Below are 25,223 nucleotides of genomic sequence, written 5' to 3'. Positions count from 1 at the left end.
TTAGTCACAAAAGTGATCTAGGACGTGAGAAATAGAAAAAGTGTAAACCAATTAAAAAATCAAAATGAGCAAAATGAAAACTATTTACCTTTGAAACCATTTGTCCCTAAAAAAATTGTAGTCTCGCGAGAGTAGCAAACCCATTTGCCTCTTAAACTAAAGAATCTGGCATGCTTGAGTTTTCAAAAAAGACATACTGAGTGTGTAAACCCTAAAAAATTTAGAAAAAAAAACAACTTTAACTTAATATAAGGTTTCTTTAAAGAGAAAAATTAATAAACTAAAACCTTTAATGCGGTTTACTAAAAACCAACAAATACTTTCCAAAAGTTTGAAAATCCTCACTACGTTGATGTTTAATGAGAGGTTATTAAAACCTCCACTAGTAAACCCTTTTAATTTTTTTTTTTTAAGTGTATAGAGATAAACTTTTAGCATAGGAAAAAGAATAAAAACTCTTTGATATTATTAAGAAGTGAACTTTAAGTTTAACTCAATCTTATAAAATTGATTTATAAGATAAGATCTGTACTCACTTATATATTACTAAATGTTCTTATCTTTAGTCGAGATCTCTAACAGTTATTTGCACATAGTCAAAACCATGAGAAAAATAGTCAAAACCATGAGAAAAAAAAATGAAATGACTAAAATCTTATTTGCTATCTCCTTCTAAAAATACATAATTTTTGAATTTTTGTATGACTAGATTGACCAAATAACATTTGCAAACCACACTTCCTTCCACGTTTCCCTAGTTTTTTTTTTCTAATAATAACAATGTTGCATAAAGTGGGATGGTTTCTTGTAACCTCAACCAATTGTAAAAGTAAAACCAAACCCCAACAAAAAGGGTGCATGAGAATATGAAGGGGTTGGCAACTTGATTATGTAAGGAACAATTTTAGGTGACTAAATTTGTGGCAAACTTTATTTTTAATTGATTATCAATAGTTGATAACCTTTTCATGGTCAATCTCAAAGCAAAGAAGATATTAGATGGTATCTTAGTACTTTTGAACTATTTGAAAAACATTGTTCACATGACTTTGATTGTAAATCTATTATTTCATATTTTTTATTTTATAAATTTTTGTACAATTTGTTATATTTTTTTACTCTGAATAAGGGGTCTTGTCTTTAACCCATTTTTAAGAAACTCACACATTTAACCTCTCCTAGTTTTCTCTTTCTATTTTTTTCCTCCAACTTTCCCAATTGATTAAATCCACACACATTTCTTAAATTCTTCCATCTTATTAAAGTTTTTATTTTTGAACTAGACATTTCCGCCTCAACATCTAATTTGAGCTAGTTGAGACACTAGTATATCTTTGACCTTTTGACGTCCATATTTTTTTTCTCAAGATAAACCTTTTCAATTATAAACTACTAAAAAAATTAAATCCAATGACAATACAATAATAACGGTATTTTTTATGTACTTCCATGATTTATTTCTATATTTCTACATGTTATTTAAAAAATAAAACAAAATATAATTTTTGTTATTTTCTTCTACGTAGTCATGGTTGTTCTTTTTTTTTTCTTTAATCATTGGCTTCTTATTGTGTATTTTTTTTATTTTTTATTTTTTACCTTTCATGCTTTATCTACTTAGAAGAGATCAACATATCACCCTATATTATGATAAAAACATGATTCTTAATAATGACTTTCAGATTAAATAATTAATTCAGAAACTTGTTTTTATGTAAAAAAATAATTTTGGATTAGATAATCCAAAATATTTTTTTAAGAAAATTACTTATGTATAATTTGATTTTTTTTTCAAACAAAAAAATAACTTATAGATGCAATCTGATTTTTGTTATGAAAAAATAACTTCTAAATCAATTTAAAAATTTGCTTTTATACTAAAAAATAACTTAGGAGTTGCACAGTCCAAAAATATTTGTTCATATCTCAAAAATCATTTTAGTATATCTCAGAAGAATAAAAGTAAAGATTTTCATGAAAGAAAAGTCCCGCCAACAAATGCACGTCTTGAGGCCTCAGCTCTATATTCCATGTCATTTTCTCATTTAAAAAAAAGGAAATAATGGAAGATTTATTTTTTTGAAGAAAAGAAGAAGAAGGAATAACTATAAAAGATGATTAGTTATTTTTGCTGAAAGGAGGAACGGTGAGGTGATTTCACCAAATCTAGGCAAGCACCTTTAGTGGAGAAAGTGATGAGAACCCCCAATTAATTCATTCCATAAATAAACTACTAATCTAAATACCCATTTGCGTTCCCATTTTCTTCATTTCTCTTTTACGTTCCCATGGCCTCAGATGCTTGCAATGACAAGAACATTGTGTTTCGGAAACTCAAGGCAAAGTCTGAAAACAAGGTTCATCATTATCTATTCCATTTCTTCCATTTCTTATTGTATGTGTTTCTAGTTCACATCTTTTTTTGTTTTAGATGTGTTTCGATTGTAATGCAAAAAATCCAACTTGGGCCTCCGTCACCTATGGGATCTTCCTCTGCATCGATTGTTCCGCTGCACATCGTAGTCTCGGTGTCCATGTCAGTTTTGTCAGGCAAGTTAATTATAACTCCATATTCGAACTTAATGTTCCCTGTTTAATATTTCCCATAGCTTCAGAATATTGGCTAAGTTGCATGGCATCAAACTAGTTGGAGGTTGAACAAGAAATATTGGTGACCACCTTTTAATAAATAAATGTAGTTTGATGCTTTTGTTCCGTGGAACCATTTGGAAATATGGTAACCACACAAATAATGTATATGAATGGATTTTTGCAGCTAACAGACATACTACGTTAAAGGGAATTAAGAGGTTTTTGTCGTGGTTTATATAATTTGAGAATTTGCATGGTTCAATTTGGTTTTTAAGTTTTATGAAAACAATTTTATTATTGCATTGTTCCACATGAGTATAATTTGTGGCAAATAAGAGGATGAAATTAAATAAAAACTAATTTTAAAGATAAAAAATAATTAATCACCATTTTAACTAAATTAGATAATAAAAGATTATTAATATTTAAATAATTTATATTATTAATAAATAGTTTTTAAATTATTACTGTTAAAATTTTGGTAACCATAACAATTTAGAAACTATGTATTAATAATATAAACTATTTTAGAATCAAAGATATTTTTAATCTCTAAAATAGTATTTAATTTAGTTAATATATTGACTAATAATTTTTTTATTTTTAAAATTAGTCTCTTTCTAATTATTTTCTTGTAGTGGTGATAATGATGCTAAGTTCTTGAGTTGTTAGTTGTTATAAAAATTATGTTAAGAAGTGTAAGTCTAATTCAATCTTACAAAATTCATATATAACATGAGATTTTTACACACTTATATATTATGATACGATAGACTTAACAAACTCTCATAAGATAAATTATAAATGATTATGAACAATTGAACTTTATTAAAATTGAGCTTTATGTTTAACTTAATTTTACAAAGACAACTTGTAAGACGAGATTTGCACTCATTATCGATTTTATCTTTAGTTGATGTGAGATCTAAAACAGATTAAAAAAATTGAATAAATATTTAATTTATTATTTATTTTTGATGAGGAAATGGATATTTAATAAATGTGATTAAAATAGAATCATTAAAACCGAGGTGTATTTTTATAGTAAACAAAGAAATTTTCAAAAAAAACATTACATTCGAATATATGGAAATCATGTCTTTTGGTTTAAGGAGATTATTTTTGTGAGAAAATAATTGAAAAATAAACATTTTTGTTTGGTGAATTTAGGAGGCTAGTGCAATGCCCTAAGAAAGGTAACGCGATTCATACTTTTTACAGACATGGTAAATTTGTTGAGTTTGTTTGAAGTGCTTAATAGTTGAATCACGGAATGGAATTAATCAAGTTATATTCTGTGCCTTTGTATCTAAGTAAGTTGATTTTTATTCGTTTTTTGAGCTTGATTATTTCGTTAAATGCATTCTATAAGATAAAGAGAAAGGATGGGATGAAAGATGAATGAGTGATTAATTAAATGTTTGTTTTGTAGATCTACAAATTTAGACATGTGGAGTCCGGAGCAATTGAAAACTATGAGCTTGGGAGGAAACAATCGTGCACGAAATTTCTTCAAGCAGCATGGTTGGACTGATGGTGGTAAAACAGATGCCAAATACACATCAAGAGCTGCAGAGTTATATAAACAAATTCTTTCTAAGGAAGTAGCTAAAAGTATGACTGAAAAGGAGCTAGATTCACCATCATCACCAACTGCTTCTCCGTTTGAACAAGTTGTTGAAGGACTTCCTCAACTAAAGACTAATGAATTGCCAAACGAAAATGCTTTGCAAAATCCTGGAATTCCAGAAAGCGCTTCTTCACCTAAAGCTTCACACGCAACAGTTTCTAATACTGGCAAAAAAACAATTTGCGCTAAGAAACCTAGAAAAGCTGCGGGACTTGGTGCTAGAAAGCTTACTAAAAAGGTATGCAAAAGTTACTTTTATTTGCATTTATATTTGAAGATATGTTTTTTTATTTAAAATTATGCTTATGATATGCAGTCATGTGAATCTCTGTACGAGCAAAAACCAGAAGAACCACCAACTTTTGTTACTTCCGCGCCAAAGAATAGTACACTTTCAGGGTCATCTTCTACATCTCGATTTGACTATATAGAAAATGACCAATCATCTGATTTGAAGTCTAAAGGTAAGGGTCACTTAGTTAGGCATGCGTCTTTACCAGAGTCATCAAGCTTCTTTGCAGACTTCGAAATGGATAGTGCTTTTCCAAAGGAATTTGCGTCAAATTCATCAAAAGAGAAAGTAAGCCATTCTTAGAAAACTTAACTTTTAGCTAGAAACAATATTTGGTTTCATCTTTACATTTTTTTTTCTTAGAAAAATTGCATGCACTACAATAAAAGTAAGTTTATTTAATCACATTGCATATTAGTAAGGTAAAACTTTAGGTAAGATTGGAAAACAGCACCATCTACATTTTTTTTAAATGTCTTTATGATTTTTTTTTCCAATAGTAAAAAATATGTATCCTCTTGTTTTAGTCCTGTAATATTTTCTCATTTTGAATTAATCCCTTTAAAAGTATTTTAGATGGACTAGAAAAAATAAATCTACTCTTTATAGGGACAAAAACAATACAAGAAAAATACTTTAATAGACTATAAAATAAAATACATGTAATAAAAAAACACTAGGTTGTTTCAACCATTGTTAAAAAAAAACAAAGAAAATAAAGAAAAGAGAAACAGAGGATTAAACCAAAAAATGATAGTTGTAGAAAGACAAAAAAACAAGATACCCTTCTCCCAACACAATATGTACAGTTCCTAATCCTCTGATCCCACGGAAAACTGCATAAATTATGTACCCCTTATAGTCACACAAAAATAGGCATCCATGAACTCGCCCAAAAAAATGTAACCAATTTTAGGAACCCTAATCAACTGGGACCATAAAGACACCATCAGACAAAAAATAATTTCCCCTACATTTTTCATGTGTTAAGACAACTAAGGGGAGAATCACACACTACTGAGAAGAGAAGAACACAGCTCCGTCTCAGATGAGATGTACTTTGTAGTGCCTAAAAACAATTTTAAAGAAAACAGCTGTGAAGATACTTCAGATGTGTTTGAATTGCTGCATTTGGTTTTCTTCCCAAAACTTCCAAAAATACACAGAAATCTGCATTGCATACTTATAATCTAGGCTTCACTCTTCAATGTTCATAAACGCATCATACTTCTTCTGCTCTCATAAACCTTTAGTAATTTTTGTGGACTCTAATTTACTTCAATTTAGGACAAAAAAAACATATTCAATTTTAGTTTCTAAGCTATTTTATCTTTAAGGATGTATTATATTCATAATGCATGATCTTATGATCTCAAAACCTCTAGACTATCTCATTTTACCTCAATATGTTGGATATGTTTTGGGTCGTTTTATTTTAAGGGATATAATATTTTCACATCCAGTTTTATTCTACGCCCACAATAAATATTAATATTTATAATAATAATAAAAAATTTAAAAAAATATTTAATAAAAATACAGCAAAATACAAAATGTTTCAAAATTAAAAAATTATAATTTTTTATAAATGATTAAAATATTAATATTTATTAAAATACAAGTAAAATACAAAATGTTTCAAAATTAAAAAAAATATGTAAAATTTTATAAATGATTATTTATTGAATTGTAAGGTGTAGCATGATTTAAAATAAACATTTTTATTATTTTAATTTGGTTCTTATTTTTCGTTTCGGTATACCACCCTAACCAGGTTCAGGAGTCCGATGAAGCTAGAAGGAAGTTCTCAAATGCTAAGTCAATTTCTTCATCTCAATTTTTTGGAGATCGAAACAAAGATGCAAATGATTCACAAGTTACTCTGTCAAAATTTTCAGTACGTATCTCTGTTATAAATTATTGAAACATAGTTCGAATATACACATTTTAGGTAGACCAATGTGACAAAAGTTATTTTTAAAGCTTAAATTTCAAATGAAGATTGTTGAGAAGTGATTTTTTTTTTCAAACCAGCCTAATTTTTTTTTCTAATGTCATTTTCATGCCATGTTTCTAGACGTTGGAATCATAAGGTTGTAGCAATTGAAAACCATTAATATTATGATAAATAATTTAACACAGGCTAAACATTATTTATGAACAATCTTCGCAATTTTTTCCTCAGTTTTAGTTGTTACGATTTCCTATTGTAAAATCATGTCTATTAGTGGAAAGTTTCTTAATATTTCCTTGACATGTCTTCCTTAATTAGCTAAACTAGTGTTTTTTTTTTCTTGTTATCGATTTGATACTACGACATTAACATTGACATGGGATTTAGCAAAGAGTAGTACTATAGTTTTTTTTTTAATTAGAAATGAGAATCTCCCAACTCTAAATTTTGATGGTTAGTGATCATCCTCTTCTATTTTCAGGATTCAACTTCAATTTCTAGTGCTGATTTTTTTGGTAACAACTCTTCCAGTGATCTTGATGCTAATGACCTCCTTAATCGACTATCTTTCCGTGTATGTTTTTGGATTGATAAACTTTATTGTTCATGTCACTAGCTAATAATGCTTCTCATGTATCACATTTTCTCTTCTCCATATGCTGTTTTGTAGGCTCATGAAGACATTTCTTCTCTTAAAAATATTGCTGGAGAGACTGGAAAGAAACTCAGTTTCTTGGCCTCCAATTTGATAACTGATATTCAGGATAGAATAATCTAAATAAGAGTATATATGTTTTGTATATAAAATATCCATTCAATTTGGTGTAGTTCACAACCACCTATGTATCAAATGTAATTATAGTACAACATTAAACCATTAAGAAGTACATAATAAAATACTTTTTTTTAAAAATGTGTTTCCCATCATTCATGAGAAATTATTTATAATGTCAAATATTGGAATCAGCATTACAATAAAATCATTAAATTTAAAAACAAAAAATAATTAGTTATTATATTAATCAAATTAGATACTAATTTAGAGGCTAGAAAATTATTAGTATCTAATGTAGTTTCTATTATTAATAAAATGTTATAAAATAGTTTCTAAATTAACTATCAAAATTTTAACTATTTTTTGATATTTTTAGTTTTTAAATTAGTCTCTAAAATACTAATAGAGACTAATTTAGAACATAAGTAAGTAGTTAGTAGTTAAAACCTTGGTAGCTAATAGTTAAATACAAATTTAAAAACTATTTTATAAATTTTTATTAATAATAAAAACTATTTTTTAGTTTATAAAATATCTTTAATTTAGTCAATATAGTAACTAATTATTTTTTTTCTAAAATTAGTTTTTATTTAAAATTTTCTTATAGTGCACTATCTCAAAAGAAAAATAAACTATATACTCTACAATAATAAGTTATAACGCGTTACTTCACAATTTTTTTATTGGTCACTTAAATGTTGTCTTTGTATTTTTAACTATATTTTTTTCTATTCTTTATTTTATCTATATATTCATTTAACATATAATTTTCACAATTATTCGATTATTTTTTACCATGACATTGTTATTATGTATATTTGTAAATATTACATAAAACCAAGTTACAAGTTAGCTTATAGTCGGATAAACTTTTTAACTTATAAGTTAGATAATAATATTTTGACTTCCATCAAATAAAAACAAATTATAACTCAAAATAATAATATTTAATTTAATTTTTAAATTAAAATTATAATATATATTATTATATTATTAAAATAGGTTTTAAAGTAAGTGTATTTTTTAGGGCAAAAGTATTATTTTTTTTATAAGTTTTGAGTTGATAAGCTAATCTTTTATATTATAAGTATTTACTAAAACTAGTTGACAAATTATAGTTGGCAAGTATAAAATGGTATATAAATTTTATTATATAAATTAAATTTGTGTTTTTTTATATAAAAATATATCATTATGAAATTTTAATTTTAATTTTTTAAAATAATTAAATTCTCATTAAACTTTTTAGTGTTTTTGTTTTTTAAAGTTGTATGTGATTTTTTTTTTTGACAAATCGTTCTATTTAAATAAGTTGATCTAATAAGTATTAATTAAATTTAACTTTTATTAAATTTTCATTTTTTTTATTTCTCAATTTAAACTACTATTATAATGAGTTTTTTTTACAATTTTTATTGTGTATAGATTTTACATTTCATCGTTTAATAAAACATTAGTTACTTCAAAATTGTAATGTCGATTTTTTTTTTCAATTTCAAATACATATAAAACTAAAAAGTAATCTTACCAAAATATATGAAAAAAACAGTACAATAATCAATTATCTATGTAAAATTGAAATAAGTGAAAATAGATTAAGAATAATAAATGATTGTATTACAATACAAAAATTAATAATAAAAGAAAAATATATTAGATACAAACTAAGTTAGCTAAACTAATTTTTACCTACTTTAAATAAGCTACTTTAAATCATCTTATAAAAGAAGTGGGTTTTAGGTCTAACTCAACCCCATAAAATTGATTTATGGGATAAGGGTTGCATCCACTTATATACAATAAAATATAAAATTGATTCATGGGACAAGGGTTGCCCCCACTTATATACAATAAAATGTCTTAATCTCTAGTCGATGTGGGATCTCCAACAAGATCTGCATTCAAATTTCACTTTATTTTGCATCTCTTCACAAATAGATGCATTTGTATTTTCATAGCCAAGTATTAAATTAAGGAGTTTGGTGAAAGTTTTGCCACGTTAATTCAAATATATATAATTTTTATGGGGACTTTTTCATGCCATGTAGCAAATTCTTTTTGAAAAACAACCATATACAGTTAATATATAAAACATGGTCATTTTTATATAGTTAAATGTTATAAAAATATATATTAAAATATAAAATATTTATAATCAGAATTAATTATTAATAAAAAAATTAAAGTGCATAAATTACTTTTATAATGAAAAATATATTTCGACATAAGTTTATTTTAAATTATTTATATTAATTTGTATTTGAAGTAAATAAATACTAAGCGTGGAACTCACATTGTCTATGTAGTAATAAAAACACAAATTTTATATTGATTTACTTAAACTAAGTTAAAATTTTATTTCATAATTTTTAAAGGTTCCTACAAACTAACTAATGTATGGTTATTATTATCTCATCTTAACTTCATTGTTTTACAAATATTATTATTTGTTGTGACTTTTTGTATAGAAAAAAATATGAACATGTGAAATAATTTTCGTCAAAAGGATTTATGATTAATAGTTTTCTTACGAGTATAACTTTATAGTGGAAATAATATTATAAAATTTCTCTCTCACTATACAAATACTAAAAATACATAGAACATAATGTGTCTTTGGAATCATCTTTTTGTTGCTTCTATAAATGTTCAAGAATGTAGTTTTTTAAAGCAATCTTCGTGTTGATATTATTGAGTATCATCTTCAACCTTGATGTGAATAATTACTTTATTTAAACCGTGCAACTAAAAGGGTTTGTTTCCTGTTATAATTGTCTCAACACAGAAAATTAAAATTAAATGCAGGGTATTATATCACAAATTACACTTTTTGTATGTGTTATTGTGATAAAAGTGATTTGTTCGATTAATATATGGTCTCTTTATGTATACATGCAACAATAATAACTATAAATATTCATTTAAATACCATCAATTTATTTATATAAGGTTTGTCTTTTCAACACTGTTTTCAAACGATAACTTAAATTAAGTAATCCAATTATATTTAATGATTAATTTTATAATTAGAAGTGTGATAATTCATGTTGCAGTGTTTTCTTTATAAACTACTTATAACTATTTTCTTTATAAACTACTTATAACTATGAGTTTGTTTCATCATGTTCATATACAATAGGTTTAATACAAATACTTATTAATGCATAATGCCCAATATGTATATGTGGATATATGTTGTGATGCTTAATAAAATAATTAGTTAAATGTTTAGTTATATTCATCATAAAAAACTTTGTAACTCAATCATCCATTTTTTTCTTCTAAATTATTGTAGTACTACACTCATCTAAATATGATATGTTTTGAATTTATTATTTATATAATACAATAGCATTGTTAACCATGACAAGATTGCATGATTATAATAGATATAGTGTCTTATATAAGAGAATTCGAACAACTTTAAAAAATCTTCTTTATCATTTAACAAGGGATTTTGAATTATATCATATTGTTGCATCAAAGGTGATTGAGTTGAGGAGGTTAGTTTTGGGTAGGAGTTTAGTTTTGGTTAAGTGGTTGTTTTATTTGGATTGGTTGAGGTGCAACTTGTGGTAAAAGTAGTGTTGGTTGTTAGCTTGCATTAATTGAGAAATAATTGATTAAAATTTATTGTTATGGTTGGTGCGATGATTCTGACATTGTTCTGTTCAAGTTCATGTAGAGTAGTTTGCACCTCTTAACATTAATTGTTGTTGCGTGATATCATAATTCATATGTTAAATGCTATCCAATAGTATGACAAGTAAAACAACATTGACTGACTTAATAGGTATGAAAATTATATTTTGAAAGTTGTAATAAATGTTGACTTTGAGAGTAATTCAATTAGATGTTACAAACGAGGTTAACAATTGAAACACTGCTCTAACTCGGGTTTCAAATTTTGCTTTGGATTAGCTTTGACATGTTCCCATTTGGTCGAGTTAAACCTCAATGTCTCTCGACATACAAAATTGTTTGGAAAGATGTGGTAAGGTTTGGAAAGATGTCCTTAATGGTTTGCTGGTGAAGGTTGTATTAGTTTTTTTTTTATTGCTATTATTGTGGTGTTTAGGTTGGGATGATTGATACTTCATTTGATTGATTTTGAAGGAATTTGTAGGTAGTGTTAACTACATGGAAGGTTATAGGAGGGCAAACGACATATATCATATAGGTCTAGTGATCACCATTTTTTTGTCGTATTTTTAGAGTGAGAATGTAACAAGCTTAATGAAATCTCAATAAACTCTCAGTTTCCATGACATCCGAAAATTCCTTCATGAAAGACTTTCCATGTCCTAAAGTCATGAGGTGGAAGTCTGATAATTGTGACTAAAGGTGTGAGCACATGAATGTCAACATTCTTTTCAATTAGCTACTTAAACTTGATGAATTTGTATGACACTAGATTGTGGAAGACATGGCATGGGTAGAACTTCAAGTTCGTATTCTCCCTTTATGTTAAGTGAGGTGCACCACCATAGTTTGGTTTTTAGAAAATCTCCAGGTAATGTTTTGGTTAGACCTTCCTTGATATCTCACCAATATATGTTGGAGTTGTAGAGAAAATGATAATATATATATATATATATATATATATTCTCGGTATAATTTGAAGTTTTGTATTTCCCTCCATGTATTGAGTGAGGTACATCATTATTATTTGATTTTTAACAAACCTCAAAATAATAGTTTTGGTTAGACATTCTACTATGTAGCCAAATAAAAGATAAATATGAACAATGCACCACAATTATCTGATTATCTTTATATTTTCTTTAAAATTTAAACTTAAAGAGCCATACTTTTAATTTAATATTGTTTTATTAAACTAGATAAAATCCACCTCATCAACTCTTAAACTAATAAATCAAACATACCACTCAATAAAAAAGCATGATAATAATTACACTTACAAATATATTTTTCACTTAAAGATAAAAAACCATTTTTATAATATAAATCTTCATGTAAATATTTGTAAAACAACACCTTCTACATAGTATAGAAGATTAATTGAAAACAAAAAATAAAATAAAATTTAACATTTGTAATTTTTAAAAAAATCTGAATGATGAATTAAGTTGATTCTTAACGAGTATAAGTTGAGTGAATAAAATACATATATGGTAAGATTATAGTTTATTTACTGCATAAAATAGATACAATAACTTACTTTTAAAACATTTAAATAAAATTTGTAAAGTATTCAAAATCATAGTGACGAATGAAAAATAATAAAAAAGATAAAATTTAGTTAATACCTATTTTTTTTTTTCAGTGAAGCAGTAAAAATATATAAATTTAGATAACAATTACTATTGTTTTCATTTATCATAATCTGTTACTGCAAGAAACCAGACGCATGAATTCCTATTGTCATATATCTTTTCCTATAATCATATATCTTTTTCCATTATCATATAAGTTAGTTAATAATGACCTTTTTTACAATGAGCTGGTAAAAATAAGAAATATAATATTCAGTTAACATTTTTGTTTTCATTATCATAATTTATTAATGCATGAAACCAGACTCATAAAATACATTTGAAAAAAAAAGTTAGATAATAATTATATCCATCCATTATGATAATATTTTAATCCACTAAGCTAGATATCAAAAGATTTAGAATATTAAAATATAAAAACAGTTAGTATTTTTGTGTAATTTTATTTTATTTCGCGATGTAGTTCGACAGATAATTAATCATTAATTATAATATCATAGAGAGGGTTAGGATTAGTGTTAAGATTAAGAAAGTTGTTAGTTTAGATTATGCCTTGTCTTTGGCACAAAACCAATCACTATAGATACAGTATCAGAGAGCGTAGCCCGCTGTGTCACTTTCACTAAAATGATTTTGGTGCCAAAACTCTCAAAACATTGAACCCCTTTTCCCTCTCATTTCAAACGCTTTTCACCTTCCCTCCTCTTCTCCCTCGTATCAAAACCCTAACCCCCAAACCCCGCTTCCCCAATTTGTTATCGTTTAATTTCTAATCCAAATTCCCCCCAATTTTTTCCAGTTCAAAAGCCTCCCCCTTCATTCGTAGTCATTGTTCAATTCTTCAACATCATTTAAACCCCAAACTTTTCAACCCTAACTTTATTCTGCGTCGCGAAATTCAATGTGTTTCTCACTCTCTTCACCTGCTAAGTCCGCAGAGGGGCCAATGGAGGTTTCTCCCGCAACGAATTTCTTTCCCCAACCTCTATGTCCCTCAGAATCGGTCGGCGGTTGTTGCGATCATTCTGGTCAGTTATCGGCCGTCGGCCAATCTACTCTTCCGGTGGGTTACGGTGTTGGCGGGGAGGGCGCTGACCAAGAAGATTCTAATACGGCCTCACAGTTCCGGCAGCTCAACAACGATTCGACTTTGCCCTTGGCTTCGTGTTCACCGGTCTCGGCGGTGGCGCCGGAATCTTGGGTTCCTAACCAAGGGAACTGGCTCTTAGACGAGAACGAGGGTTCAATGGGTGCAGAATCTGTCTATGAATTTGGGCCTTCTAACATGGTTGTGGTCGTTGTTTTCTTTGGCTTTGTTTTTTTATACTGATTTTTTCTCTAAATCTTTATATTAATGATATTGTGTTCCGTTTAACAGGGAGCAGGGCTTTCGAATCTTGGCAATACATGTTTTCTTAATGCTATTCTGCAGTGCTTTACACATACAGTGCCTCTAGTGCAGGGTATTCGTGCGTGTACTCATAATTTCCCTTGTGCTGGTGAGTTATGCTTGTTTGAATTTTAATTTTGGCGTTGTCTATACTTGTTTAGTTCTAGCTTATTTTGTTATTCTGTAGTGTTGTTGAGGGACTTTGGAGTTACTGATGATAAGCTGTTTATGCATTACTTTTATGGTTGACTGATTGAGTGAGTGGATTATCTGTAAGCTTGAAATTTGTAAAGCAGCGCCTTTACAGTTGTTTGCTCCTTGCTGTTATGTGTATAGTTTGAGTGTCTTAATCTATTTCTCTTGTGTAGTTTCTGATTTTTCGGATTGGAAATTTCAGGTCATATGGATCGCTTCTGTGTTATCTGCACTTTTCGTGACCAAGTTGAACGTTCCTTGGCTGCTTCTGGACGCACTCTCTCACCTTTGAAATTTGTGAACAATTTGAGCTGTATCCTTCTTTTATGACTTCGACGATTATTGTTTAACTAGCTTGCAGACTCATGTGAACCTGTGCCCATTCACTCGGTTGGAAGAATTAAGGATTGTCATTAGTAGTGTTTTTTGCGTCATCATTTGCTTGTGAAATATAACCTTTGAGTATTGCAAGATTGGTTTATTTTTTCACCAATGACTGTTGTAATCCTTAACTATAATCATGACAGATTTTTCTTCTGGATTTAGAAGATATCAGCAGGAGGATGCCCATGAATTCATGCAGTGTGCCTTAGATAAACTGGAAAGGTGTTTCCTAGATTTGAAGAAGACTGATTTAAATTTTGAAGGGGATAATCTTGTACAGAAAGTATTTGGAGGTCGTCTCATTAGCAAAGTATGACAGTGAAGTGCATTGTTAAACAATTTGGGTTTTGTCTCCTTTATGATTTGTCTTGTGTTTGCTAAGTTATCTTTTATTGGTATTTGTGTTTTGGTTTTGATTAACAATGTTGTGTTTGCTAAATTGGTAATAAGTATCTGATCGTTGTGTTTGTGTTTTAGCTTCAATGTTGTAGCTGTGGTCGCACTTCAGACACTTATGAGCCATTAATTGACATGAGTTTAGAGATAGAAAATGTAGATTCTCTTCCAAGTGCTCTGGAATCTTTTACTAAGGTGGAAAAGATTGATGCAAACTTTAGATGTGATAGCTGCAAGGAAGAAGTGTCCATGGAGAAACAGCTTATGTTGGATATGACACCGTCAGTTGCAGCATTTCATTTAAAGAGATTTAAGGCAGATGGGATTCTTGTTGAGAAGATTGATAAGCATATTGAATTCCCATTGGAGTTGGACTTGCAGCCTTACACCATTTCTAATCAAAACAATGACGTGAGTTATGGTTTTAACTTACATTTACTGTATCTTTACACGTGTGTAGTTTGAGTTGTCTTGTTTCCCTAATAAATTGTGTTCTGACTCATTTTTATGCTGACAGGTACTGGTGAAATATGATTTATATGCCATTGTTGTGCATACTGGTTTTTCTTCTACTTCAGGGCATTACTTCTGCTTTGTTCGCTCTGGTCCAGACACATGGCACAAGTTGGATGATTTGATGGTATTGTTGTTTCCCCTTTAGATGTCCTTATATATTTTGCATATATGTTTGATGATAAAATGTTAGTTTTTCCTAATGTGTCTTCATGGTACAAGGTAATTAATTGCTAGTGTTATTAAGTTAAACAAACAGTTGAATTTTGTTTTATGATTCATGCCTTTTGGTTTGACATCTTCAATAAACAGTTGTTGCTGACAGTTAAAAGTGATACTACCATAGATAGTTTAGTTCATAGTACCGTATTTCCTATATAAGCATATGGAATTGCTACGGTTGAACTCTGGTAAAATTATGTGTTATTCTGCCAACGTTCAGTCTTCCATAGCTTAAACAAATTCGTTTCTCCTGCAATTTCTTTTGCATGTGGTTTGTTCTTTTGTAATTATTGTGTTGGTTAATGTTCATTCTAAAGTTAAACATGTTGTGTCTGGGTTTTTTCTTCAGGTTACTGAGGTATCAGGAGACTCTGTACTGTCTCAGGAAGCGTACATACTGTTTTATGCAAGACAGGGTACTCCGTGGTTTTCTAGTATTATGGAATCTCAAAAACAATGCCTGGATCCAAATATTTCAAGTACATCTCCTACATCTGTTTTAGACGTTGGTGATGGCATATCTAAATCAAATCCTAATTTAATTCCAAGTACTGAAAGAGGTGGGGCTGGTGAATCCAAAGGATGTTCTGAGCCTCGGTTTGATTATTTTATTCCAGACGAACGTACTTTTACTGAAATAAATGACGCTAAAGATGCTACTCATAGCTGTGGACAATTTCTCTGTGAGCCAAATCAGGAAAGCGTTTATTTCCTTAGCAGCTCTAAAGATGTTGAAACCCAATTCAGGAACAGGGTGACCTTGGATGGTCGTTCCATGTTTGATGGAAAATCATATACTGAGAATGCTAGTCTTGATAATAACTATGACTGTGAGGAAGTTGTTGATTTTAGAGAGAGTGCTGGTGCTTGTTCATTATCTCTGCCTCCGCCTCCGCTCACCTCCCCTCTTGATAATGCTTCAGGTAATTGAATATACTTTTGCTAAATGTATTTTCTTTCAGCATTATTTCTATGAATGATTTTTGTTTTGTTTAATAATCTTGAGTTTGATTTGTCAGATAAATTTCGTACCTCACGTGATAATTCGAAGAAGGAGAGCAAGCAGAGCCGTAAAAGACCAGTCAATCAGTGTAACGAGAATCCTGAACGACGAGAAGCTGTGAAATATCTTAATAAGACTGGTCCAAGGAGAGAGGCACTTTTGAAATATGTTGCTCGAGATGAAGTTTCAGACAAGAGAAAAAAAATGGATTCATTGCAGTGTAAGAAAACCACATCTCTTGATCGCAAAAAATCAAACCAAACATCTGTCAGCCGCCCTGTGGCAGCTGGAATTTCACAGTGAATGGTCTTTTTGGTGTTTTGTTTATGCACTTGAATTCTTGTGGTGTAAAGCCTAAAGCAGTGATACTTATGTTAAGACTTCTTAATACAACCACCGAATTGTATAGTTTCACACTCGAGCGTGCATGAATGTACTGGTTATCTGTATATGTTCCCTTTCTGCACAGGTGTAACATATAGCCAGTGAGGACAAGGATGTATAATAAATGGTTACATGGCAAATAAGATCATCTTGACGTTGATTATTTCTGTCGTTGGTTACATCCTGTCTAGAGATGTAATTAAGTTATAAAGAGTTAACTTATAATATACAAGTGAGGAGACACTTCATGTTCTAAATCAATTGTGAGATTAAATTAAAAATAAAATCTGTTTTATGAGATGATATTTGTGATGATACCATTTTGTGAGGCATGCTTAGTTTCTATTTAGCAGCTGAGTTCCTCTAAACAAAAGTAGGAACTCATTAGTTATTTTGTTGTCTTATTATGTATGTCAATCTGATTCATAGTTGTCGTTCACTGGTTTTGTCGCAGATGGATAGGCTTCTTAATGTCTTGATTTCATCCCTAGACGCAATGTCCATGGTTTTTCTCAAGCGTTTGTCATCAACATATTTTCGTGGTGCACTGGCCTCTACTTTTTTTAGCTACTCTGCTGTTGGCCTTTTTCCAGTTCATTGGTCTTGACACTTTTTGAGATGCATTTTGTGGAAGGAAAATGATAGTTTGATAATCTTTATATCCTTAAAGTTGTATATAATTTTTGATTTGATGAGTTTAGAAATAAATATATATATATATATATATATAATAAAAAATAATTTTAAAATTAAATAATATGAAAAATATTAAAATAATAATATTGAGATTTGTAATATGGTTGTATAAAAAATTGTGGATTATCTTATACTTTTATCATTATACTTTGGGAAAATGATACAATGACAACCTTACTCTAGTATACAACTCTCTTTCTTTACCTAAAATTTCAACTTTTGTATGAAATGACAAAAATACTCTTTTTTATATCATAAATGAAGAGTTGTATAGTGGAACAAGTTGTCTATATATCATGGTTATTGTTTTATATATAAAATGACTCAATTGTGCCACCTAAACATATAATTTTGAGCATATCTTCCATATATTTTTATCTGAAATTAGAGTTTATCCTATATGTTATTTATGTACGAAATAAAATCTTATATTCACTAAGGATATGATTAAATTGTAGAATGTAAGTGAGTAAATTTCATTTTACAAAATTGATCTCGTGAGAAATTAAACTTGATTTTTTTCTTAAATATCTTCAAAAATCAGTAATTAATTTCTTGGTCCACTTTTCCTGTTTGCGGGTGACAATTTGTTTATAAAATTCTAGTTAATACTTATTAGCTTGTCATTTAAGTATTTGTCTAGAATCAATACTGTGCATGTTTAAGGACAGTAATTACTAAGAAACTGTTCTTAATCAATGTAAGATTAAAGATGTCAATTAGTAAGTAGCTCTTAATTATGTCAAGCGCTTGTATTGGTTTCCATGCACTGGTAATATGGTCTATATAATGAATTACTAAACCTGCAACAAGTCCCTTATTCAATTTTTAATGGTTACTTGCAATAACTCTAATTACTTAAAACAAGTTATGGTATGGTCCAATTTCTACATTCTCCCTTGTAACTATGAAAGCAAGATTCTTGAACAACCATTAATGAACACCACTGGAGTGGGACAATTATCCTAGGTAATATAATATCCCACAAATGTAATAAGAATACATATAGAACAATGGCAGGGAATATTTTACAGAACCAGAAAATTAGTTTAATGTACTGTATAATAGCTACTGATAATAACTTCCCTATTATTACGATTCATTTGATTTGTTGTGAGTTGATCAATTTGGTCAAGTATTATTTTTTAAAGGAGACACCAAATAATAAACTGGAACTAGTTAGCTTTAAGGTGTTGATTATAATCATGTGTAAGGATTGAGTTTTTTTTTTTAATTTTTTTTTTTGTAAAATTGGTTACTAAATCATATTTGTTGCATTTCAGTTTTATAATTAATGTTAAATGATGCATAAGGGATTAGACATCTTTGTACCTACCACATTTATATATCATAATACTTTGGTTATTAAAAAGACTTTCTCGTACAGAAATAATATGAGGCGAGTATTCCCATACCATTTTGTTCTATAAATCATAGCAATAAGTGAAAGTGAAATGCACACTAGTAAGTATAAATAGTGTACGATTCTTTTTCCCACTAATAATTATGTTAAAATTTATACAAAACTTTTAATCAATTCATATTGCAAGAATCTTAATGTTTGCTGACCTAGAAAATTGTTATGGTATTAAGAGACATTTTAAAAAAAATGGCCTTTTCTTTAGGTTAATAAGCGATGGTATGCGGTCATTTTTCACACATCATATATTCTATTAATATTTATTATTACTACTATTATTTTGCCGATAAAAAAAATTACTATTATTTATTTTGCGCTTGTTATATCACCAATTGTATCTAATTTTTTCTTTATCTTCTTTCTTTTCCTAGATATCCTGCCCAGAATATTTTTCTTTTTGTTTTATGGAACTTTCTAGCTTACTCCAACTTATAATGGAATTAAATATAAATGATTAGTATAATTTTTGTATTTATTTTAAGATAGTTGGTAGAATTTTCTTAATTAGGTAAATATTTGTGATGTATTGTTTACATCTACTTTTATTGAATACGTTAAATAATCATTTCTATATAACTAAAATAATAGCCATTCATTATATTTTCTCTTCCGGTTAGATGACTAAGATAGTATTACGTATAGTGTGATTTGGCGGGAGTAGATCCGGTACATTACTATGTAGAGATTATTATCAACTAATAATCTCTTTTCTAATAAGAAAAATAATATTTTACCCTTAAAAATACACCCATTTTATAGCCTATTATAATAATATAATAATATAATAATGTATATTACAATTTTAAGTTAAAAAATAAAATAAATATAATTAAAATATGATTATTTTAATTTATCAAGTATAGATATATTTTATTTAATGTATGTCAAAATATTATATCCCTTTCTAATAATTGTACCAGTTTGTTTACACCAAGATGTAGGGAGAGAATGATATTCTCAAACTCAACATATTTGTTGCATACAAATATAAATAGAAAAGCAAGTAGAAAAAGAGAATAGTTGGCAATTAATAATTATAGAAATATTTGGGTACATAAAAATCATAAGTTGATAAAAGGTGCTTGCTAAGTTATTATTATGATCGTGTTATTAATACCATACTTATTCTTTCAAATGCGTCACTTGGATATCTATTGTGCTTTGTAGAGAAATTCTTAGGGAACATAGCCACCATGGCCCCCGCCAATTCCACCACCTCCTCCATAACCACCACCATGTGCTCCACCTGCTCCATACCCACCTCCTCCACCGGCGCCGCCACCATATCCACCTCCATGTGCTCCTCCATCACCATAACCTCCTCCACTCCCACCTCCACCTCCTTCACCACCTCCATACCCAGCAGCACCATGATCTCCACCAGCACCATAGCCTCCTCCACCTCCTTGACCTCCTCCATAACCACCACCATGCTCTCCACCAGTTCCATACCCTCCACCAGCTCCACCTCCTTGGCCACCCCCATATCCCCCACCATGCTCTCCACCAGTACCATACCCTCCACCAGCTCCACCTCCTTGACCACCCCCATATCCACCACCATGCTCTCCACCTGCTGCATATCCTCCACCAGCTCCACCTCCTTGACCACCACCACCTCCACCTCCATGCTCTCCACCTGCACCATATCCTCCACCAGCTCCACCTCCTTGACCACCACCAGCTCCACCTCCACCACCATGCTCTCCACCTGCAGCATATCCTCCACCAGCTCCACCTCCTTGACCACCACCACCTCCACCACCATGCTCTCCACCTGCACCATATCCTCCACCAGCTCCACCTCCTTGACCACCACCAGCTCCACCTCCATGCTCTCCACCAGCACCATATCCTCCACCAGCTCCACCTCCTTGACCACCACCACCTCCACCTCCATGCTCTCCACCACCACCATACCCTCCACCTGCTCCACCTCCAGCTCCTTGACCACCCCCGTAACCACCACCGTGATCTCCTCCTCCACCACCACCGCCACCAGCTCCTCCACCAGTACCATATCCACCACCCTGTGCTCCTCCAGCATTATACCCACCTCCACCACCAGCACCACTTCCGCCACCTCCTCCATACCCAATGCCATGTTCTCCACCAGCTCCATATCCCCCTCCAGCTCCACCTCCTTGACCTCCACCATAACCACCACCATGCTCTCCCCCACCACCGTAAGCCACACCACCACCACCACCACTTCCACCACCACCACCATATCCAGCTCCTTGATCACCACCATATCCTACTCCCCCACCTTGTCCTCCGCCACTACCACCTCCATACCCAACAACTCCATGCTCCCCAGCATATCCACCGCCACCACCCGAGCCGCCACCTCCACCACCTCCATAACTTCCAGCAGCAGCACCACCATAACCACCACCAGTGCCATGACCTAAACCATATCCAGCATCAAGGGTGAGAAGGGCCCTTCTAGCAGAACATACACCTAGAGCCAATAGTACTAAGAAAACTAGGCTGGGAAGTCTGTGAATAGTAGCCATGAGAGTGAAGTGAAGCTGAAATAGGTTGGTTTTGAAGTGAGGAGACTTGAAGGGTATTTATAGGGATTGGGAAGGCGCGTTGAGAGCAAAGAGTGGTTGAAGCACATGGATATGAAAGTTGGATGCCCCCACAGTGTGGCCCATTATGCCAACATACAAAGATACACTGAAACCACTCATACTGGAGCTTCATTGTGTGCTTCTGCTGTCTTCCACATCCAACGGAGCATGCAGTACCCATACAAATACACTAGCTGCTCCAACAAACCTACGCTTTTTCTTTTCTTTTTCACACCTACCTATCTTATCCCTCTTTTCTACCTCCCACTCACCACCATTTTGCACTGCATTTTACTTTCTCAATCTTCTTCTTCCTTCTGTCTTCCCTTTTTTTCTTATTGCCACCACTATCATCGGGTGCAACTGCAAACATACCTCTTTTTTATAAATTTGTTAATCGCTAGATAAATTAGGAAGATAGAACAGTTTATTAATTTACTACCGATGATATTTAAGTAAAAAAAGTGAAGACTGCTAGCATTATTTGAATGCATGGAACAATTCTTCTCAAATTAACTTATTACCATTGATATTGCTTCAAAGAGTGCCATCAATAATATTCCTTTTAATATTTTGTTTTTCGAGTCTCGAGTCATACTAATTAGGTATATGAATTACACTATTATATACTTCTTTCCCGAGAAAACTATCATCTATCATTACTATTATTATTATTATTTCGAAAAGCAGGCTAAATTGCAGTACTGCAGGTTCAGTCTAATTACATGAATTTGAGAAAGAAAAATGATTTTTTCACATCCATTTTTCCTTTGCTCCAAATTACTCCTTTGGATTTGAGAAATGTAAAGTCCCAAAAATATTTTCAAAAAAAGATAAAGCTGCACCAAACATATATAAGTACATGGAGACAAATTTTATTAGGTGAAATTGAGTTATGTAAATCCACTTTATAAGGTATAAGGGTTTACTAAGATTTGTTGGAAATTCTTCTATCCCTCAGGATTGGTGCCATCCACTACTAAATTAATGTCAAACTACTAAAAAAGTATTTAATTATACACTAAAAATACTTCATATGTAATTTTGTCACTCTATGTCTGAGTAACAAACGCAACAATGTTTGGAGGTGCATGAGAGTGAGAATCATAAGAAGTAAATGGACATATAGGACTAATATCACTTTTAGGAATCTTAAACTTGATGTTGAGGAAGTGTTTACCCTAGCACAAGTCAAGAGCTAGATTACAAACAAGTATCCAAAATATTGCAACAAAATACGAACTTATAGTTGGCCTGTTTAATTCAAGCCCTATACCTTAGTAATTTTGTGAATGTGTATACATTTAAAACAGGGGGTGAACGAACTCCTTTTTGGGAAGTTTTCAACAGAGATAAGACTTTTTCCTACACTCTTTGTAAGGATAATTTTGAGGCTTTCTAGCCTCATCTAACTCTTGTAAATGTTCCAGAGTTTTATAATTTTGAGCCTGATCTTACAAACCACGTGCTTATAAATTAACAAATTGAGTGAATCTTTCGGAAAGGAATATGGGGAAAGGATTCATTTAAGTGGTCTTAGTCTAAGTGGTAGCGTTGCCTTGTTAAAAACTGAGTTTTGACCCTGAATGCATAAATCTAAAATATCATACATGTCTAGTCTGGAAACACATGACATGGTCATTTTAGAGATGTAAAACCAGGTCCAAACGCTCTAGCTGGGATATAAACATTTCATGTTATATTAAACTTTCAATATCTACATACATATTTGATTTTAGTTATATAGTTCATGCTGCTGGAAACTAGAAAACTGTCTAGGTGCATGGAAGTTGACTCTGAAATAATATGCAGGTTGCAACAATGAGGAAAGCCAAAGAAAGGCAACAAGAAGATCAATATTTTTAGATCTTCCTCTATACATAAAGATTTAAATGGATTGAGACAACTATTTGTTCCATTTATAAATGTATTGTTTTTGCTAATAAAAGAATGTTATATCTTTAAAGTAGAATGTCCCTTTTTAGTTATATTATTTGTACTAAGAAAAATATATTTTGCAACTTCATTTTCATATTCAACCAATTCACTTTTAATAAATAATTAAGTGAATAGTTATTAATTTATTGTATAATTAATATTGATTGTCAAATTTAATACAATTTCTTGTAAAATTCTTTTTGTTCATTTCGTACTTTTGTTTCTATTTTTTAAAATATTACACAATAGTAATTTACTAATTGATATAAGTTCTATTTACTTTGTATAACAATTCTTGAAGTTGGCATGTTTTCCATCACGGCTTCTTTAACTTGGTCAGAAAGAAACTCATAATGAAAGTTCATGAAATCGGGCAATGTAGTCTTGCATGTATATGATTAATAAAGACATTCACACCATTTAAATATCATAAAGAGTCTTGCATGTATATATATTAATACCAGTGAATATAATGCATAAATAGTTTATCAGCAATACATTTTCTTATTATTTTACTATAGCCATAAGAAGCTAGTTAAATATTTTCTTATGTAATGTATTCATTTCAGGGGTAGTATCCACCACCGTGGCCACCACCTTCTCCACTCCCACCACCACCTCCATATCCACCCCCACGTGCACCTCCACCACCATAGCCTCCACCGCCACCGCCCCCAGAGCCACCCCCACCGCCACCAGCTGCTCCACCACCATATCCTCCACCGGCTCCTTGTCCAGCTCCCTCACCACCACCAGCTGCTCCACCACCATGTGCTCCGCCAGAACCTCCTCCACCACCCCCACCATTTCCGCCTCCTCCTCCGCCATTCGCTCCACCGTATCCACCACCAGCCCCACTCCCTTCCCCACCCCCATAGCCACTACCAGCACCCCCTGCACCACCGCCTCCTCCTCCTCCACTTCCACCTCCACCACCATAACCACCCCCATTTGCTCCACCTCCGCCATATCCTTCACCACCACCTTTACCAGCCCCTCCTCCGTATCCACCTCCATCAGCACCACCGCCACCGCCACCACCTTTTCCTCCACCACCACCGTGTCCACCACCCGCAGCTCCATATCCAGCACCGGCACCTTCACCTCCTCCAGCTCCTTCCCCGTATCCACCACCACCGTGCTCTACCGCGGCGCCTCCTCCTCCGCCGCCGCTTCCTCCACCACCACCATATCCACCAACAACAGTACCAACATGCAAGTTCACACGGTCCTCTAGAGTGAGGAGTGTTCTAGCAGCAGAGCAAATGCCAAAACAAACAAACACAAAAAGAACGTTACTGAGAAGTACTTTAGAAGTTGCCATTGCAAAGTGTGGTTTCGGAATGCAAAGTTCGTGTGTATATATAGTAATGGGCCTGGCCCATTACAGAAATGGAGGGGCCCAAAAGTGTGTTTAATTTCTTGAATATGGCCCACTGCACATGCAGGAGTTGTTGGGTACAAGTACAGAAAATCGCACTATAAGACCCACTGGTGTGCTTTTGCTGTGAACCACAAGCATTACATTCATCTTGTTTCTCACTATGGCCATCTTATAAACCTATTCTCCATTTTCTGATAAAACGTATATCCGTTTTTCTGTTGAGGATGGCGGAATCATTC

At 31.5% G+C, this 25,223-nt stretch overlaps 3 protein-coding genes across 4 annotated transcripts; 2 read left to right on the top strand and 1 right to left on the bottom strand.

Moving 5' to 3' along the window:
* The first annotated feature begins 2,288 nt into the window (after positions 1 to 2,288).
* Positions 2,289 to 7,290, top strand: LOC137809681 (probable ADP-ribosylation factor GTPase-activating protein AGD9). The gene is made up of 6 exons (XM_068610779.1): positions 2,289 to 2,357; positions 2,432 to 2,550; positions 4,025 to 4,460; positions 4,539 to 4,802; positions 6,289 to 6,411; positions 6,950 to 7,290. Exons 1-6 carry the CDS (start codon positions 2,289 to 2,291, stop codon positions 7,082 to 7,084), a joined length of 1,146 nt encoding a protein of 381 aa, XP_068466880.1. The 3' UTR covers positions 7,085 to 7,290.
* A 5,745-nt stretch (positions 7,291 to 13,035) lies between these two features.
* Positions 13,036 to 17,683, top strand: LOC137811260 (ubiquitin carboxyl-terminal hydrolase 21-like). 2 transcript variants are annotated; one of them, XM_068612932.1, is made up of 9 exons: positions 13,091 to 13,768; positions 13,859 to 13,979; positions 14,268 to 14,378; positions 14,593 to 14,759; positions 14,927 to 15,256; positions 15,363 to 15,485; positions 15,930 to 16,503; positions 16,600 to 16,803; positions 17,422 to 17,683. In XM_068612932.1, the coding sequence occupies exons 1-9, from the start codon at positions 13,382 to 13,384 to the stop codon at positions 17,427 to 17,429; spliced, it is 2,025 nt and encodes a 674-aa protein (XP_068469033.1). In that variant the 5' UTR covers positions 13,091 to 13,381; the 3' UTR covers positions 17,430 to 17,683. The 2 variants fall into 2 exon arrangements, with proteins under 2 accessions (XP_068469032.1, XP_068469033.1); XM_068612931.1 differs by lacking the exon at positions 17,422 to 17,683 and having other exon boundaries at positions 13,036 to 13,768; positions 16,600 to 17,130.
* A 2,404-nt stretch (positions 17,684 to 20,087) lies between these two features.
* Positions 20,088 to 24,954, bottom strand: LOC137809320 (glycine-rich cell wall structural protein 1.8). The gene is made up of 2 exons (XM_068610448.1): positions 24,169 to 24,954; positions 20,088 to 21,647 (listed from the first exon to the last, which is right to left on the bottom strand). The coding sequence occupies exons 1-2, from the start codon at positions 24,922 to 24,924 to the stop codon at positions 20,259 to 20,261; spliced, it is 2,145 nt and encodes a 714-aa protein (XP_068466549.1). The 5' UTR covers positions 24,925 to 24,954; the 3' UTR covers positions 20,088 to 20,258.
* Positions 24,955 to 25,223: the final 269 nt, after the last annotated feature.

This window comes from Phaseolus vulgaris, chromosome 2 (assembly GCF_000499845.2).
Source record: "Phaseolus vulgaris cultivar G19833 chromosome 2, P. vulgaris v2.0, whole genome shotgun sequence".
Classification (NCBI taxonomy): domain Eukaryota; kingdom Viridiplantae; phylum Streptophyta; class Magnoliopsida; order Fabales; family Fabaceae; genus Phaseolus; species Phaseolus vulgaris.
This window is presented reverse-complemented; position numbering and strand designations above follow the sequence as displayed.

What these genes read in the sequence shown, in the direction of transcription:
- LOC137809681 (XM_068610779.1), top strand. Translation starts at nt 2,289, where the DNA reads ATGGCCTCAGATGCTTGCAATGACAAGAACATTGTGTTTCGGAAACTC. An exon ending in GTCCATGTCAGTTTTGTCAG is followed by an intron (nt 2,551 to 4,024) that starts GCAAGTTAATTA and finishes TTTGTTTTGTAG; the next exon opens with ATCTACAAATTTAGACATGT. An exon ending in CTAGAAAGCTTACTAAAAAG is followed by an intron (nt 4,461 to 4,538) that starts GTATGCAAAAGT and finishes TATGATATGCAG; the next exon opens with TCATGTGAATCTCTGTACGA.
- LOC137811260 (XM_068612931.1), top strand. Translation starts at nt 13,382, where the DNA reads ATGTGTTTCTCACTCTCTTCACCTGCTAAGTCCGCAGAGGGGCCAATG. An exon ending in TTTCTAATCAAAACAATGAC is followed by an intron (nt 15,257 to 15,362) that starts GTGAGTTATGGT and finishes TTATGCTGACAG; the next exon opens with GTACTGGTGAAATATGATTT. An exon ending in CCCTCTTGATAATGCTTCAG is followed by an intron (nt 16,504 to 16,599) that starts GTAATTGAATAT and finishes TTGATTTGTCAG; the next exon opens with ATAAATTTCGTACCTCACGT.
- LOC137809320 (XM_068610448.1), bottom strand. Translation starts at nt 24,924, where the DNA reads ATGGCAACTTCTAAAGTACTTCTCAGTAACGTTCTTTTTGTGTTTGTT. An exon ending in ACGGTGGTGGATACTACCCC is followed by an intron (nt 21,648 to 24,168) that starts TGAAATGAATAC and finishes ATACCCTTCAAG; the next exon opens with TCTCCTCACTTCAAAACCAA.